Source organism: Ruditapes philippinarum, unplaced genomic scaffold (assembly GCF_026571515.1).
Source record: "Ruditapes philippinarum isolate M1 unplaced genomic scaffold, ASM2657151v2 ctg349_1_1_1_1, whole genome shotgun sequence".
In the NCBI taxonomy this organism is placed as follows: domain Eukaryota; kingdom Metazoa; phylum Mollusca; class Bivalvia; order Venerida; family Veneridae; genus Ruditapes; species Ruditapes philippinarum.
In genome coordinates this window covers 13,244-32,092 of record NW_026861914.1, presented here as the reverse complement: position 1 = coordinate 32,092, position 18,849 = coordinate 13,244, and the positions used below count along the sequence as shown (strand labels likewise).

Genomic DNA, 18,849 nt, shown 5'->3' with positions numbered 1-18,849 from the left:
TATCTACCTACTAAGTTACTTGTTGATAACCTCTTGTATTTTCAGAGTTATATCCCTTACAAAGTTCAAAGTGTTCAAAGGAAAAAAGGGCAATAACTCCAAAATTAGGCAAGAAAGGGTTACGGTTTTATGCATTTCAGTTCTTCTCAATGAGATCTATCTATCTACAAAGTTTCTTGTTGATACTTTGTGTTGTTTCAGATTTATGTCCCGGACAAGAAAAAGCGGACGAGTGAATCGATGTAACTCAAATATCAAAATCATAGTGGCAAGTGTGTTGAGAATTATTACTGTCGTCATCCATTATTTTTATCGGTTAAAAATCAATGAATATCAATGAACGGATAAGGTCTCTGTGTTCTAGATATCCTCAAAATCAAGAGGGTTTATACAATCCCATTTATCGGTGATGGGCGACATACCTTTTACAAAACAGGCACAATTTAAGGCTTTTCCACATATTTAAGCGTCACTGAGGTGACCTTGTCCATTGACCTAAAGACGCAACGATGTTGCTAACGGACGGATAGGCAGACGGACGGACATTCTTTCTGAGTTGACTTTATGGGATTAATTCTTTGATCTTCAATATTTAAAACCACATATTGATAAGCAACCACTTTTCATCCATAAGTAACGTTTCCCCTCAAATACAGTCTGTGTGGAATACATTTAATTGTGTGCGGACAAACAAACGCCATAAAAATATAAACGAATTGATCATCTGACATATAATTTATTTTCTAGAACTAGAAAATTAATGATCTTTTCATTTGATTGGATGTGGTAACTTAGGTGATGACCTTGTTCAATAGAGCAAAGTAACATTGACCTTTGAAACAAAATTTTGTCAACAGTCTTCAAATTTGGTAGCACTTATTTTTCGTGACCAATAGATGATTTATTCTGATTTACATGTCATTAAGGTCAGATATTAAGGTAAGGGTCATGAAATGATAAAGATAAAATGAAAATTTAAGTATGTGTTATAGGGATTAACTGATTACAATTTGGATGGGTGCAAACATGTTTTACAAAGATCTCATGTTCTGCTCCTTTTGATCTTTTTTTTTTCAAAATTTCTAATAACTAATGATAGAATGATATCAATAGTTATTACAAATAACCAAGACTAATTTCAGAAAAAGTAACTGTATGTTATTGTTATCGATTTCTCTACTTATCTGCAAGTAATGAACACTCTGCCGATTAAAGATATGCTCAAATTTGACATAAGAAAATATACTATGCTCAAATTTAATATAAGAAAATAGTGATGATGATTACTACATAGTCTCTTTGTAAATATAAAATAAACATGTTTTGATGACACACAAAGCAGATGTGTTACATATAACATTCTACAAACTACATGTGGTCACAATATAAATTGAAGTGTCATTAAAAAGACTGGCAATTTTTTTATTAAGAAAAGATCAACTTTACTTGTCCTGTAATGCGGAACGCAGCTTAATTTCCATACATATAGGTCATTCATTCTTTTATTCAAATTAGACATATTCAGTTAGAATTTCTTAGATTTCAATAAATTTCTGTGATTTAAATATTTTACATAAGGATGAGCATAGTATATCTTTAAAAGATGTACTATGTTAAAATTTGATATTAGAAATATTGATAATTGCTACACAGTCTCTTTGTAAATATAAAATAAACATATTTTGACTGCACACAAAGTAGATAGGTTATGTTTAAAATTCTACACAGTATAGGTGGTCACAATATAAATATATAGTGTCAATAAAAATGGCAGTTATTTTGTTTTTAAGTAAAGACCATTTTTACTTGACCCGTATTAGGGAACGCAGCTTCCATACATAGTTTCTTCATTCTTTTATTAAAATTGGCATTCCATAAAAGTTTAATAATTTCCATAAATTTATGTGATAAAAATATTTGTCTCAATGATGAGCATAGTACATCTTTAACTATTTAAATAATACATATATATGTTTTATTTATGTAATACGGGCCTTTCGGAAAGCATGTCTATTTTAAGAGCGTGTTTGCTTACATAGATATACACAAGAACCACAAAATAAAAAATGCTGAACTTAATAGACCTTCGATTTTTATACTGTATGTCAGTGACATATTGTCAAATAGACATGTTTAATCGATAGACTATGAATTCATAAACTATTATGTCAAAATAATTATGACTGTAGCTTCCCCACTTATTGAAAATAATTTCTTATTTTCCGAAAATAACACGCTCTGTTAACAGGCTTAAAAAATGACTATTGAAATCAAATATAACAAATACACACATTTTTGGGGGGTGAAATAAACTGGTATATAACAATTGTTAATTTAGATCCCCTCATAAGTTGTTAGGTCAGGGCTGGGGAGGGGGGTATACCGGCTTGAGGCTGGTATGGAGGAAGTCTCGCCGTCTGTGTGCGGTTCTTCCGGACTGCACAACCAATCTTAATGAAATTTGACAGCAGTCTTTGTCATATGATGACTTGGGCTTATTGTAAGGAATTTGACCTTGACTCTTAAATTTCTTAATTTTTTACTGAAATTGACTAAAATCTCTCTATTATTAATGCATGCATTTTATTCATGCTTAAACATAACAACTTTTGCCAGTACTTTCAAGTAGGTCAAATTCAACTTGAATTTGACTTTTATATGACCTTGACCTTTGACCATTGAATTTTACTTAGCTTTAATGTGTCGAAGATCGTCCTCTTCACCCTGTTCAACTTGACGTATTTACTATACATTGTATATGATTTAAGAGATAAATAAATATAAAAGATTAACTAATTATATACAAGGGAACGTTATGTAAGTTAAATTCTTCCATATTTTTTTCCTGAGGATTTAAAGTGTCACAGGACGAGATATGTAGTTCCTATCAAACAGGCGATAATTAGGCTGGACCGAATGGTATTCCGTATTTCATATCGTATCAACTATAACAGAAGACAATTGGTAGCTTAAGTTTACATTTTGATAACGTATATTTGTCTCGATTGCTCAAGGTGAATATGCACGGACAAAAACTACTATTGTTCGTCCTACATACTTGATATCATTTTCGGAAAATGAAAAAAAAAAGAGATCAAGTACTTGTATCATGTGATCTTAGCGTGATTCTCAAATGAGTAAATGTATATAGTATTTGTATGAGTTCGTATATTTCTTTTATAATTTGAAAACAAACATGCACATATAAACAGAGCGATTCAACCCTAAAACTATAGTGTCTATATGTAATACAATAAAATTTATGTAGACAACGCGCCCCCCACCCCCTCATGCATAGACCCCAGTATAATCGGCAGTGATAAACGCTGGCTGCGATTCTGATGTTTCCACACTTAAGGTAACCCCTGAGCCACAAAGTAGTAATTCGTTAGCCACCCATTGCACTGTCAGCAATGCGGTGAAAAGCGGCTCGCTTCCCTTTCATTTAAACACAGGAACCCGAAATTCTATCCAAAACAAAAAATACGATTGAAAAAATACCATATATATACTTTTTGTAAATAAAATAGACTTACTCATGTTATTTTGCCATTTTCTTCTCCAAATCGAATGTAAAATGATTTAAGAATGTCATATTTATTTGTTGCGGTAAACCTAACAGTTGCACATTAATATCGATTTTCAAATTTTCCGAAAATGATTTGTCCTCGGGCGTATCAGGATACTACAAATCACCGTCCGAGACACAGACACTTGGGGATCAGACCCTATCCCCCGGCTTGAACCGTTCCTGTAAACGGTTAATTAAAAACTTTTTAACATAAATGGGTCTCCTGTCTTAATCATCATAATTAATTTTTAAACCATTTCCATAAGAATAAACAAAATCCCATGTCTACTGTCGAGTCTCAAAAAAGAATTGACGGGACATGTACTAATGATTAAGGCAGATACCCCATTTATATAAAAACGTTAAAAGAGTTTTATTAACTTATTGACCGTTTAAGGAGGCGGTTCATGCCGGGGGATAGGGTCGGGTCCCAAAGTGTCTATGGGCGGTGGATTTAAAGTGGATTGGCCTACAATGGACACATTTTCCATAAGTATTTCAAATATTGATAAAAAACGAAAAAATGTTATATGGGTATTGTTATAAAATAGTACTTTAAACAAAAATGTTGATAAAGCCCTAAACGACATAGTATCAACATTTTTATTATGAATAATAGTATTTTGTTCTAGAACATTTTAAAAAGCTTTCTGATGTTCAGTTTAGTTACTAGTAGTTTATGTGTGTTTAATGAGGGTCCATTCATACATCAAGGCACAAAAAGTATCTTCTGCTATCGAGTACAGATCCTGGACATATCAGCAATTATGCTCTTAAAGGTTTAACATTGAAGCACAAAGTGGTGCTGATTAACCACTGAGCAATTATTTCAGAGTATTAGTCAAAGAGATGAATTTTAACCCGAAAAGTAGGTCACTGTTCAACGGGCAACGAGACCACATAAGGGCCAAGCATAGGTGCTGACTTTTAAGACGTCATTCCCTATGCTAGGGTATTACGCACCCTAATACCCATCCTCGTCGTCCCTGTCTAGTTTGAAGACCCCTCCTCTCAACTTTAATTTGGACGTCGGCAGCTGGTCCGCAGGATACAAGTTTCTGTTTTTGTTTTCAGCGCCACAAGTTCTTCGAATCTTCTACCGATGATCTGTGCCTTTCAACTCTGTGTGCCTATCGGGGGTTAGAGGTTGTAAGAGGGTTCTGATGTCAAACTTCTGGCCCTGTTTAAAGCTTTACTTACATCGCATTCGGCTGAAAATGATCAACGTTCTGTGGACAACGATAACAACAGCCCGCAGCGATTCGTCGATAACGACAACGATTACAGTGGAAACAGTGAAACAAATCTGGCCATTCAATAAATGTACTTACAGTATGTTAATGGGAGCAAAAAAAATCGAAATATGTCTTTTTTGTTATTTTATTCATGTTAACGGCATACATGTATTGTACTCGTTAGCTACTATACATCTATCAAATCATTTGTTCTGTCCCAACTAAATCTGTTCTGGCGTACTCTTGACAATCTGAATGGAATTACCAAATGCACGTTGAAATGTAAGATTGCTGCATTTTGTCTAACCGAACTGTGTCTTGACAAGAGACACCGCTGCATCAATCAACATACTATTTAACCACTCAGTTGGTGATAAAATAATAGACGTACATTTTTCTTTGTTCTTAAGCTAGTTCATGTTGTCCGATATCAAGCCATTCTTGTTCACTTACCGATGTGTCTGGCTTAAATTGCTCTCATGGGTCTGAATCCTGCCCAATATATACCGGTATATTTTATATGATATCTCTTCAACAAACGGCTCTGGTATTAGAACTAGGTTTTCGTTCCGTAACGGGTGACTCAAATTTGATTTTTTTTATTAGTTTTCAACTTGTGTCACGGGTGACTCTAGGTTCCGTGACGGCTGAATTGTCACGTGTTTTTCATTTGGAACCAGGTTTGGTTCCATCACGGGCGACTATATATATAATTTCAATGATAACTGAATAGTCACGGGTTTTACCGTGCATTTATTTTTGTCAGGGGAAATTCCATATTCATAGTTATACGTTGTCCAGATCGCTTATCGCCTGCACTTTATTTTACATCTCTCCGAACGAACATGACCCGCTGAATAGTGTTTTAATTAACTCGGGCCTTGTGGTCTTGACCTTATGTCCCTAGTATATTGGAGCAAAAACGATTCACATCAACAAGCGTTGGGACACAAGACATTGCATTCACGATTCGTCATACAAGCAAATAGCGATTTGGGAAGTCTTATATTTTCCTTAAAAAAATAAAATAAAGTGAACAATTGTTCACGGTGTTTTAGAACATAAATTAATGTAGCATAGAAATTGCATGGCATTTCGTTAATAGCAATAAGAGGAATAAAGGTGATTCCTTCTAATAACGCTTTTCAAGCTTCCTACTCAATCCGTAGGCCTACAGTTTATTATTTGTCAATTATTATATAAATAAAATGTTTATAAATAAAATATTGTTTAAACTTAAAGGAATATGTCTAAATAATAAAGTCCATGCATGAAAGTGGTGTCGTACGTAGCTGAGACACAGGCTTCCGTTGTCATGGTTAAGAACTCTTTCCAGTTATTCAAACATCAATTAATTTATGTCCCCATGTCACAACTAAATTTGAGAATGTATTTGAGAATGTATTCATTACTTGAATAAACTGATTGCTTGTGTCTATAGCTAAAGCATTGTAAAATCATAATGCATCACGATATGTCTAAGCTTTTAACTTCTTCTAATTTTGTCTTTTCTCTGGTGCTAAAACACATCAAAGTGAAATTTAATTCGAATTTCATCCTTCAAAATTCACATTCTTTCGCGAATTCTTATTTCATATGACGTGTGACCATTCGTTTTTTATGCAGTGCAATACATATATCGTGTAATATTGCACTTACAAGATTGCTATATATTATAGTATGCAGAGTTACTGAATGGAAAAATTTAGTGATGTTCAACCGTCAATACACTAAATTATTTTCGTTCACATTTAATTCTTAAATAATATTTCAAGAGAACTGCGCATGCGTGGGCATACGGAAGCTCAAATTTGAGCAAATTTGAAACTACATGAATTGAAAGTGAATTTTCACGTGTAACTATTGATATATGTGCAATTTATCGACATAACCATAATATTTGTTTACAGCTATCCTTCTTGAGGGTAGCAAGATGTTGTGGTTGTTTCGTACTATGTTTGAACTCGGCAGATACTCCGTGCTTGACTTCATATTTTACATGGTTATCGACGGGTTTGCAAAGTCCATCTTAAAGCAAGCGAGGTAACAAAATATGTATCAAGTTTTATTACTAAACATAGCCGTAATATTATCATATCTTTCACTTACTACATACCTCATTTGCGATTATTACGCATAATCATTTCTGTTGATTTGTACCATACCGATTTGTACCGAGAGAACAAATTGAAAGTAAAGAGGTGGAAGAAGAGAAATTTGTTTTCCCATGTTGAGTGAACTATAGTCTATACCAGTAAATACAGGCATGCATGAAGTCATGTCAAAGTGTGGATGTCAGGCAAATTTTAAAGGCTGCAAATACGGGGAATGACAGACTATTCTAATTTTTTTCCCTTCCCAGTTCTCCTTAGCAAGGCTTGCCAAGTTGAAGTTACCACCCATGGACGTGTTCCGATCCGAACTGCAATCATATATGTCAGATATTTTTTCTTGCAGATTCAGGGTTTTCTTCCAGGATTTTGGGAACATGACCCATACTCATGAAATTGGGAATTTCAGTGATGTTTTGTTAAAGGAAGTGGCTAGCCATACGGCTAGCCAAAAGTTCTAGCCGTATGTGAGTCACGTACAACTAGCAAGGACTGTATTGGCTAGCCGTACGGCACTTTTCAAAATTATATGGAAGTCGAAAATGCATATGTTATTTTATTACTTTAAGCGAGGATTTTAATCAAGAAACAGGAATTTTCTTCGTATGTTTACTTTTCTGAGGTTAATCGCCTTGTTGGCTACAGTACAGTAAAAAAAGTATGAATATCGATATTTGTCATCTCAAGACGTTGAGAAAAAATAGCGTTTGGTGGCAGTTAAATAATATCAATTGAAATAGTTTACAAAACTTTGTGATGATCCAATTTTGTTTCATTAAGTTTAATTTTCGACACCTTTAAAATGAAACAAAAAAAAACGAAAATTATTGTTGCTAGGCTCTGATAATTGCGTCAATTACCGACGGTATAGAACTTTGTTAATATAAGGAAAGTTAACATGTTCCTTGAAACGCATTTTAAAATTCTATTCAGGGATTTTTTTGGCTTATTTTATAGCCGTTATTGGGTCATCTTCCCAATTGAAAATAGTATATTATATTCCCAATTCACAGGAAAAAAATCCCAATTGAAAGGTACAAAATAAAAATATTGAATTCTTTGAAAATAAGGGCTCCTTCACTGTAATAGTACTTAATTGCTTGAAGATGCCATCCTAGACAGTTATTGTTTGCATCCATTTAATCACTGTAAAATCTCAGTCATGCATTTTTCCCAATTTTTAACAAAACACCGCTGAAATTCCCAATTCTATGGGTATGGGTCATGTTCCCAAAATCCTTAAAAAAATTCCTGCTATTGTCAGTCCCTGGGTAGGCTTAAAGTAAGGCTTATATAGATTGCTTTTATGACGATATTTATCTACAATATTTGAAAATTATACAATTATTTTTGCTTTTCACGGGTTTTTTTTTTTTTTTTCAATTTTCTTTTTATTTATTCCACACCGATCATTATTCATGTGCTTAATTATAAAAAATTCATCTTTCATACAAATAAAACAAAAATCATAATCATGAGGCACAAAATGACATATGCATGTTCGACTTCCATATAATTTTGAAAAGTGCCGTACGGCTAGACAATACAGTGAGTCCTGGCTAGCCGTACAGGCCCGTACGGCTAGCCACTTCCTTTGTTAAAAAATGGAAAAAATGCATGACTTAAATTTTGCAGTGATTTAAATATATGAATACAAAGAATCATTATATAGGATATCATCTTCAAAACATTTAACCACCATACCAGTGAAGAAGCGCTTATTTTCAAAGATTTTAGAATTTATTTTTATTTTGTAACTTTCAATTGGGAATATTTTCCTGTGGAGTGGGAAAATAATATGCTATTTTCAATTGGGAATATGACGGAATATCAGCTATAAAATACGCCACAAAATTCCCTGATATTCTACCGTATTCCATTACATTTTAAATTCTTTACCTTAATAAAAACAATTTTTTATGGAAATTTATGTCAATGATTATACCCATAACTATTTTCTTTAAGCATATGAAATTAAAAACTCATTCATAATGATATTGGTTAAATGTATTATGTCATCCTTAGCATCATTGTATAGCACAGGGCTTATTTGGCACCCCACATGCCAGATGAAATATCCGGCATGTGTAAAACTAACAGAAATATGCAAAAACAGTTTATGATTAATATGAACAATCAAGGTAACCGCATAATGCTTTTTATGGTTTCAGATCTGATGATGAAAAGACAAAGATTTGGTTGATTGAAGCTGTTGTGTTGTCTCTGATTTGTCTGGTTATCTACTTGACTGACCATTGTCCATACATTCTGATTGTCATGACCTTGGTCACTGGAGTCTACTCACAAATTTGCAGACAGGTTAATTTCAGGTATTAATTGTTTCAACTTTTTTTAAGGTATAAAAATTAAATGAATATGATGCATTTATGAATTTAAGACACTTTTATTCAGTGATCCATTTAGCCAAATTTTGATGTGGTACTCTGAAGTTTTGATTGGCTTGTCCACATTCACACAAACACTAAAAATTAACAAAGCATAGAAACTGAAGAAAAATCCACAATTCCTAAAACCTACATGTTTAACAATTTCTTTATTTTTAATCAAATCAGGAAAAAACATTGGAAATTTTATATGTATTTGTTTTACCTGTCTGGCATCATATAATCAGCTTGCTGTCATGTCATATTCTGAGCATTTTCTCAATTTTTAACATAAATGTACTAAAATCTAAAAGTTGACAAAAGAAAAGGCATGGGCTGTTGCACCGAAAGGTGGAAAAATTCACTATTAATTAAACGGAGGCTTAAAATCTATAACACATGTTTATTTATGTAAAGAACAGCAACTTTTTATTTAGCTGACTTAAAACAGAAATATATACAAAGATAATGGAGAAATATACACATTATTTAATTGAAAGTTATATTTTTATGCTATTCAAAGAACAATTTGAGTAAAAGCATTGCAACACTTTTCAATTTTGGTTTATTTTTATGCCCCCGCCATGTAATGGCCGGGGCATATAGCGTTACCCTGTTCCGTCATTCCGTCATTCAAATTTGACATATGGATACACAATGTATGTCATGATAAAATACAGGTCAAGTTCCAATTTGGTCATGGTTCGATGATTTTTGGCAGAGTTATGCCCCTTTCACTTTGAAAATAATATGAAATTTTCAGTTTCCGTTCATTATCTCCCCAACGGTACAACATATTCAACTCAAACTTCACATATGGGTATGTCAAAGGAATGGGCAGGTCAAGTTCAAATTTGGTCATGGTTCAATGATTTTTGGCAGAGTTATGCACCTTTCACTTTGAAAATAATATAAAATTTTCAGTTTCTGTTTATTATCTCCCCACCGGTACAACACATTCAATTCAAATTTGACATATGGATATGTTTTTGGAATGCCCAGACCAAGTTCTAATTTGGTCATGGTTCAATGATTTTTGGCAGAGTAAAGCCCCTTTCACTTTGAAAATAGTATGAAATTTACAGTTTCTGTTCATTATCTACCCAACAGTGTTACATAATATTCAACTCAAATTTGACATATGGATATGTCAAAGGAATGGGCAGGTCAAGTTGGAATTTGGTCATGGTTCGATGATTTTTTTGGCAGAGTTATGTCCCTTTCACTTTGAAAATAATATAGATACATCTTAGGAATAAGCAGTTTAAGTTTGAATTTGGTCGTGGTTCAATGATTTTGGACAAACTTATCTTTCTTGAATGTTGGAAAAATTTTGAACTTTCAGTTTCAGCACTCATACTTTTGTTGAAATGTATGTAGCCATTATTTTGGCTACAAATATGAAATATGCTATTTTCAAAAGGTTAAGACTGAATAATTTCAGTGCCTTGAACATTGTATGGAAATGGTTTGTGTTAACATTGAAAAGTTTTAAGGGCTTTGAACTTAAAATGAAAAAAATAATTTGTGCAAACAAATTTGGAATTAAATATTATAACATCTGAAATTTTGGCTGCATGCGGGGGCATCCGTGGCATGATGACACATTTCTAGTTTACAATAAGAATAAGTATTCTGGAAAAACGGAAAGAGTGAATGATCTGAAATTTTGCACACAACCGCATGCTCTACTGGTTTCCTAGCAGTTTTCGGCCAAAAATCGCACTTTATAACAAATAAAATAAAAATCAGTCTATGGAGGGGTACAAAACTTTGACAGGGCAATGTTAGGTACCTGTCCAGCATTGCCATGTGCTTAATGTTGCACTTTCATTTTACTTTTTAATTTGAATATAGGCCTGAAACGTAACACCTTTTTTCACCTTTATTAAAAAATTCATAGCAGTTTTCCGGACATTTTTTATTTTGAATATAATTCAATACCATAAAGCAATTTTAAGATGGTTTTACAAGACAAACAGAACTTCCCAACCTTGTCCGTGTCGTCTGCAACAATATTTTCCGAAGTATTGATTTACCTAAAATGGGGTCTTAGTTATTGCGCATGGATACTCAAACCAGAATTCCCCAGGTGTTACTTATTTTTGAAAGTCGCAAGTTCTCTATGTATCTTTAAATAACAGACAAAACTTAAAAACATATAAATTGTTGTACTATTTTAAATGCTGTTTAGCATTGAAAACAAAAGTCTCTCTGATTGACGAAGTAATGTGGATGCCTTACTGGTAAAAATAAGACTGTACTGGGCGAAGATGATAAACGGCCGGAAAACTGCTAGGGGACGGAAACTGCTAGGAAACCAGTAGACATACATCAAATGGAACATTAACATCAAAAATATTATTTCAAGTCTAGTCATGGCAAAAAACCACAGTGGCGTCTCTTAAACTGCCCTGCATTCTTTTTAAAGATATTATGCCCATTCAAATGTATAAAAAAAATTATGCTTGAACAGGTAAAAGTCAAAACAAGTTTCAATTTTATAGTTGGCTTGGCAATAATGATAAATAACTTGCTTGACACAAGGAAATGTCTGTAAATATCCATCAGACTTTAGGCCATCCTTAAAAAAATGTTTGTTTGCAGTAACGCGACTGACTCACAAAATTTGCCCCTACTCAAAATTTTTTTCATGGTCTGGATAAAAAATTATTTTTTTTTGAATCAGAAAATTATGCCTTGTGCTTTGTTTTCGTTCTTTTAAAGGTTAATAGAAGAAATTAAATGTAGGTCTTATTAAATTAGAATTCAGTTATCAATTCATTAATTGTTACCAGATTATCAAAGCATATATTGTCCAGCATTTTGAAATTCCATGTTTATTTGGGAGAACAGTTCAATAAAAAAAAAAAAAATCGACCTACCTACCCACCTTGAAAATTCTGGGTCGGGTTACTGCAAACAAACATTTTTTTAAGGATGGCCTTACCTTTGACGTTCAAGTTATTAAAAAAAAGAGTGGGGCAGTCTTTTCATATTTTAGGCAGATTGATATTTTTATCCCAAACATTTTTCAATATCAACATTGAACTTTTGACCAATCACCATTATTATAGTATAATAGTCAATCCTTTGAAGTATGTAGTCAGTTCAGCTCAACTTGACTATGAAAATATGAGCTTAATGTCACTTTAATACCTATTAGAAATCTAGCAGAAACCATAAGGATAAGAGCAGGGCTTCCATTAGGTTTAAAAATTTGGAAGTCACAGACTGCAAATTGTCTGACATTGGAAGTCACATTATATACAGGTAAGAAGGAAAAGCTTTATATTTTGGAAGACACAAGCCAAAATCAAGGAGTAAATGACTGTCAGACACCTAACTTTCATTAATGGAAGCCCTGCGAGAGCTTACATAATTAATGGACATGTTATGATGTATATCATGGTCTTGAAGCCTCAGAAATCCTCTTTTTTTTTCTTCATTTCTTCAGAAATGTAAAACATGTGTTTAATAATGTTTAAGTAATGGATTACAAATTGAATGTTTTACAACTGAAAAAGTAGCACTGATCATGCAGTAATGTGTTGTAAAGGTAGCAAAATGTAAACAAAGTAGTATTTTTTTCTCTTCTGTACAAAATATTAATTCACAATTATTATACCAATTGCCAACAGAAGATGCAAAAGATAGGTCATGTATATAGCAAATGTCTTAATGAGTACTGGTAGTTTTTGGAAACTGTAACAAGATACCAAAAATTAAACAGTTTTTGAGAAATAAAAATGATAGCGTTTCTGTGGCTTAATTGGCCTTTAAGACCTTAAAAAAGTTTTATCAATAGGATTTTTGACTTAGTTCTTGGTAACTTTTTTATTCTTTTTCTCAGGCGAATTAAACTTATATCAATGTAAAAAATGTATGTTTTTATGTAAAATGCTTTTTCAGGTGTTTTTTTTTCAGGTAGGAAGTTAAATTAACAGATCTATAATATTCCAATTCAATTAAATGAATAAAAGTTTACTGTTTGAAACAATTTAATATATTAATGAAATATTCGTTTAGAAAATGTCTGGCTAGATTCTCATCTGAAAAAAAAACAGGGACATTCTATTTTTAGGGGTTTGTAAAATAGTGTGTTGTTGCTGTTTTCTTTAATTTTCAAATTTAGCATTCTTGGTGAAATCTTAGTCATTCATAGTTTCCAGCCACATTTTTTCCTGAGTATTAAACATCTGTTGATGTTGATTTTTCATTCAGTTTTTCTTTCGTATTTTAACAGACACCTATGGCATCGATTTGTAGAGCATTGGGAAGTCCATGTGCACCATGCTGACAATGTAAAGGCGATCAATGAAAAGCGCAAACAGATTGAAATATGGCGTAAGCTGAGTATGCAGGCACCTGTTAGTAAACCTGTGATGTCACGACTCTCTGACTTCATATGCAGGAGAAATGAGAAGAAAACTCAGACACAAACTATGGCCGCTCCAGTGTTTTCTATGGCGAAAATGTTCAGAAATTCACCAACAACAACTGCAGATGTACAAAATACATTGCCCACTCAGTCAATACCAGCTGTTCAACAACCCAACCAGGCTTTTCCACAGCCAGTGCAGTCATTTCCACAGCCTGTGCCTGTCAGGCCACAGGTAAACATGGCCTTCGCTCCTCATCCTCAGGGTTTCATACCATCAGCTCAAAGTATTCCTCAGCCAAGGCATATTAATCCCCTCCCGAATCAGAATTTCAGTAATGCACAAGCTTTACAGCAGATGCCCACACCGTCACACCAACTAAATCAGACGCCGGTTAAAGCAGTCAATAACTGGTTCACTAGAAATGAATTAAGGCGACGTCCATTGAGAAATTACGAACAAAGAGATTTGCAGCCAGTCTCTTATTTAAGCTCCAGTACAAGCATCAAAAGTAAATTCATGTCCGCTTTTGGTTATTCAGCCGTTGATGTAAATAAACCAGCCGGTCTTAGAAATGAAGGTCAAAACTTGTGTTTTATGAACTGTGTCATACAATGTTTAGCCCATACACCGAATCTAGTGGACAAAATCATTAGTGATGCAGAAAAAGAACTTGACTGTTCTCAGGCAGAGTCAGTTATGATAGATACATTGACAGACCTTATGTCTCGGTGTAAGAAAACCAAGCAAAGTGGGCAAGGTACAGGAGTATTAGATCCGGCTGTATTACAAGAGACGATGTCTGCATTGCCTAATCGACTAGTGGCGCCACCTACTGAACGTCAGAACCAGCAGGACGCAGCAGAGTTCTTTATGTGGCTGATGGAAACCTTACACAATGCCCTTAACAAGAAAACAGCCAAAGGTATTTTAAGCATTAGTCTTAAAGATATACTGTGCTCATCTTTGAGAAAAATAATTTTATGGCAGAAATTTATTGAAATCTATGAAAAGCTTACTGAATATGTCTAATTTGAATAAAAGAACGTACAAACTATGTATGGGAAGCTGTATGCCCTATTACAGGTAAAGTAAAATTTGCCCTTGCTTAAAAAAACTGCCAGTTTTTTTTTATGACACTGACATGTATATTCATATTGTGGCCTTCTATAGTGTGTAGAGTTTAAAACATAACTACATAGTGTGAAGTCAAAACATGGTGATTTTATATTTACAAAGAGACAGTGTAGAAATTTTCAATATTTTCAAATATCACATTTCAGCATTATATAAATTATACTTGTTCATTGAATTTCTTAAATGGACTTCAGTCTTGTCCAGCTTTCTTTTTTGGGATTGTTCATTATCATATATGGGAATAGAATGTTTCTCAGCTAACAGTATACAGTCTTCAGAAGTTCAGTATAATTGTCAAGTATATATTTCAATTTTTGTTTATAAATGTAATATAACTCTGTTAAGTAACATAAACATTCTGTTTGTCTTTTGTTATAGGAAAAAGACCAAAGGGAGGTAACTTAGACACTTTGGAATTTATCTACAAAGATTTGTCAGAAGAAAGGATGCAAGCGTTGAAAACTGCCTGCAGAGAAGAGGTGAGTTACAAAAATATACATGTCAAAGTTTTTGGCAGTATATAGTACTGTATACCTAAGATTAAAGAATGGCCTACTGGTAATTCCTGAGAAAACGTTTCATACCTAACACCATATGATTAACAATGATATTTCCTTGCTTGGTCCTCACTGGAAGGGAGGTAATTCTTGGACTATGTATTCTAGTGGATTCTGGTGGTTTTCAGTTTAATGTGACAGTATAGTATAATTGGATTTCAAGTCATTTAGTTTGCAGAATGATATTCCAGCGATGTTGGTCTGATTAAAGCAGACATTGTTGCCTGTATATAACATCATAAGAATAATCGATTGAAAGTGTCATATATAATGTGAAGAAACTGTTGTTCTGTTATATTATTTACATATATCATGTTTCTGGAAAGGAATGTTGTAACATTTAAAAGTCTTTTGTCTTTGAATGTTTTGTCCCATATTTTCTAAAGAAAATCCTGACAAAAAAAAGCTAATATGAAATTTTATTTCACAAATTTATGGTGTAAACTTGATATTTTGAATGCTTCTATTCACCAGAGAATACTAGATAAGTTAACAATGGTCTGGAATATGGGAAAATATCTCATTGATTTAAGCATTTCTGTCATAAGGTTTATTTCTGTTAGTGTTTTTATTTATAGAGCAGATGCCAAATGGATTGTGAATTTCATAATACAAAAAAAACACACAAAAAACACGATGAATGAAAGCTGTTGGGTTGCTTAAGATTATCTCTTCAAATTGTCTTTTTAACGTTTTTGTTATATACTTCTTGTTACAGATAAATCAAGCAAATGGCTTACAAAACGAAACATATGCAGAACCGATTCAGAGATTGTCCGATCTAGAATGGTTGACATACAAGCAGAAGAATCATTCCGTCATAGACGATATGTTCTCTGGGCAGTTAGTAGAGGCATACCAGTGTTTAGCTGGTAACCATCTTACTGTTAACATGCAAACATTCAATATTTTACCAGTCCCCATTGAAACTGTGAATAATTACTCAGGAATAGTACCTTTAGAAGAGTGCTTTACAAAATTTTGCAACATTGAGCATTTATTTGGACCCGAGGGGTTAGAATGTGAAATGTGCAAGAAAAATTTGACAGGTCACAGTAGTATTTTACAGAATCGTGTTAGGAAATCAGGGTCAAGAACCCCGGGAATGAACTCACATTTAGGCAGCGTTGATTCTGCATTTCAATCAGGTGTTCTATCATCGACGATTATGTCGCCAATTCCAGGACAAACAGACGCTTTAAATGATAGTGGTTTTCAGGACAATGTGTTTCGTACATCAACACCTGTAGGTGAAAGGGGAAGAATAGTGTTCCCATCTCGCCCTGTTCAAGAAACAGAACGACGTTGTTTGTTGCGGCAGCTACCAGACTGTCTAGTCATTCAACCATTACGTTTCTCATACAACCAATTTACTCAGCAATCGCGGAAGATTCATACACCCATTAGTGTCCCATTGAAGGGTCTAGACTTAACAAATATTGTGTACGATAACGTTACAAACAGAGAAGATCTCACAGCTGGACATCGAGAACAGAAATACGACTTGTATGCAGTGTGTTCGCATTTAGGTGCGGAATCAACAAACTACGGTCATTATGTGTGTTACTGCCTGGCGCAAAATGGCGTCTGGTACAAGTTTGATGATGAACTGGTTACCGAAGTAAACATGGAGTATGAAATAACTTCAAAGGAGATCAGACAGAATGCTTACATGTTGTTTTATAAAAGAGCGACTCAGACTCCAGCCTAAAGTGGGAATAACTACAATGTTGAACTGTTTTTGTTGTGTTCACTTTAGTAGTATTCAAATTCAAAAGTTTTTATTAAATGAATAATGAAATTATTTATGTTGAAAGCATATGATGAATATTTAAATTTCCAGCAATTTTTTTGATAACATCACTTGTTTTGCCATTATTTAAAGGGTACACAGCTGTATTGCATTAAATTATAAGATAGTGATAAAGATTTTTGTCAAATCAAGCATTTTTTTTTAGAGAAAAAAGTGATATTTCTTAGTAAATTGCCAGCAGCCATGCATGTTATACTAAACAAACGTCACAATTTGTTATTCAGGAAAAAAGTATGTAAGTTCAATTTATTTGCGATTTAGAAAGATTAATGTATCCAATTAGTTCTGAAATTCGGAGATGTACATGTATCTTTATAATACCTGTTAAGCATCCTTGCAGAGGCGTGAAAATGATAGTGTTAATTTAACAAGGCTGTCTTTTTATAGCTTTATACATGTTATACCCTTTAAAGCTGCATGCCTCCAGATGATCCAAAATATTTCAAGAAAATTAAACAAATTAAAGATTCAAGTGATAATTTATATCTTATGTGCAATTTATGACTGTATTTTGTAGTATTTATCACCATATTTCTACTGCGTTACTAACACAATAGGGGCTATTTATGCATATTTTGGCCTCTTTTTGGTAATTTCCGCAGATTTTAAGTGCCGATTGTAATATGTCAAGTACTTTCTTTGTTCATTTCACAATATTTTACCTTTAAATACATTTTCAAAATTTTCATGAAAATAAGGATGAATCTGGAGGCGTGCTGCTTTAAGACAGTGTTAAAGGAACTCCACTGAGGTTTATTGCATGACAGGACTTAAAAAATCATTTTGGGATTTTTAGCACCATTTGATGATACCAATAACTTTGTAATTTTTCTCATTCACTCACTCCAGTTTTTCCTGTGTGATAATTTGTAATGTGCAAATGACCAAAAAAATGCTTTTAGCTGAAGTCTGACTAATAATCATAAAAAATGTTTTTAAATTTATTTTTCTGAGTATATTTCTTAATTATCTTTTACTTAAATTCCAGTTTTGATTGTCTCAGTTGATCTATGTAAAACTTACATATTTTATATTTTCTTAGGACTTTAGTGGAACTTCTTCATAATTGAGATCATTGATATAACTTGACAGGGCCTAAAAACCCTTCTTTGTAGAGGCCGAATATAAGCTGCTTCCCCAACCAAACTAGCCTCTTTTTTTCCCAAATTGGTCCTTTAAAATTCCCCAGTCTTTTAAAATTTCCCAGAGAATTTAGAAAAAAATAAATAATGGGGTTGAATTAAGGTTTTTTATTGCCATATTTGTATTGCCCAGTGCTTTTTGCTTGTTAAAAGTTTGTGTTAGATTTGAAACCCCTTTTGCCAAAGTATGCCAAAATCACGCATTTTATTCCCAAAGAAAAAGGCTGAGGCCCCTTCCCCAAAACTGTTGTTTTGGCCCTGCTTGATAAAAATTGCTATACTTAAGATTTTTTAATATGCCACCGCTGCATCCAAGATGCGGTGGCATACAGCGATTCACCTGTGTGTGTATGTGTGTTCTATAAATTATGTAGTGAACTTAAAAAATCTTCTTGTGAAAAACCACTAGTCCAATTTCAATTATACTTGGCAGGATTGATCCTTCGGTGAAGGGCTTCCCAAGTTGTTCAAAGAATTACATTCCATGCAGAAATCTGGTTGCCATGGCAACCAAAGG

General features: G+C 33.4%; 2 protein-coding genes across 2 annotated transcripts in view; one reads left to right on the top strand and one right to left on the bottom strand.

Annotated features, from left to right (window-relative positions):
- Positions 1 to 3,664, bottom strand: part of LOC132717341 (sacsin-like) — a 28,744-nt gene extending 25,080 nt beyond the window's left edge. The window contains exon 1 of the mRNA XM_060700781.1: positions 3,537 to 3,664. Coding sequence (XP_060556764.1) covers positions 3,537 to 3,540 — 4 coding nt within the window. The 5' untranslated portion in view covers positions 3,541 to 3,664. The remainder of the gene's footprint in view (positions 1 to 3,536) is intronic.
- A 2,924-nt stretch (positions 3,665 to 6,588) lies between these two features.
- Positions 6,589 to 18,308, top strand: LOC132717343 (uncharacterized). The gene is made up of 5 exons (XM_060700782.1): positions 6,589 to 6,849; positions 9,089 to 9,247; positions 13,548 to 14,608; positions 15,199 to 15,299; positions 16,096 to 18,308. The coding sequence occupies exons 1-5, from the start codon at positions 6,740 to 6,742 to the stop codon at positions 17,086 to 17,088; spliced, it is 2,424 nt and encodes an 807-aa protein (XP_060556765.1). The 5' UTR covers positions 6,589 to 6,739; the 3' UTR covers positions 17,089 to 18,308.
- Positions 18,309 to 18,849: the final 541 nt, after the last annotated feature.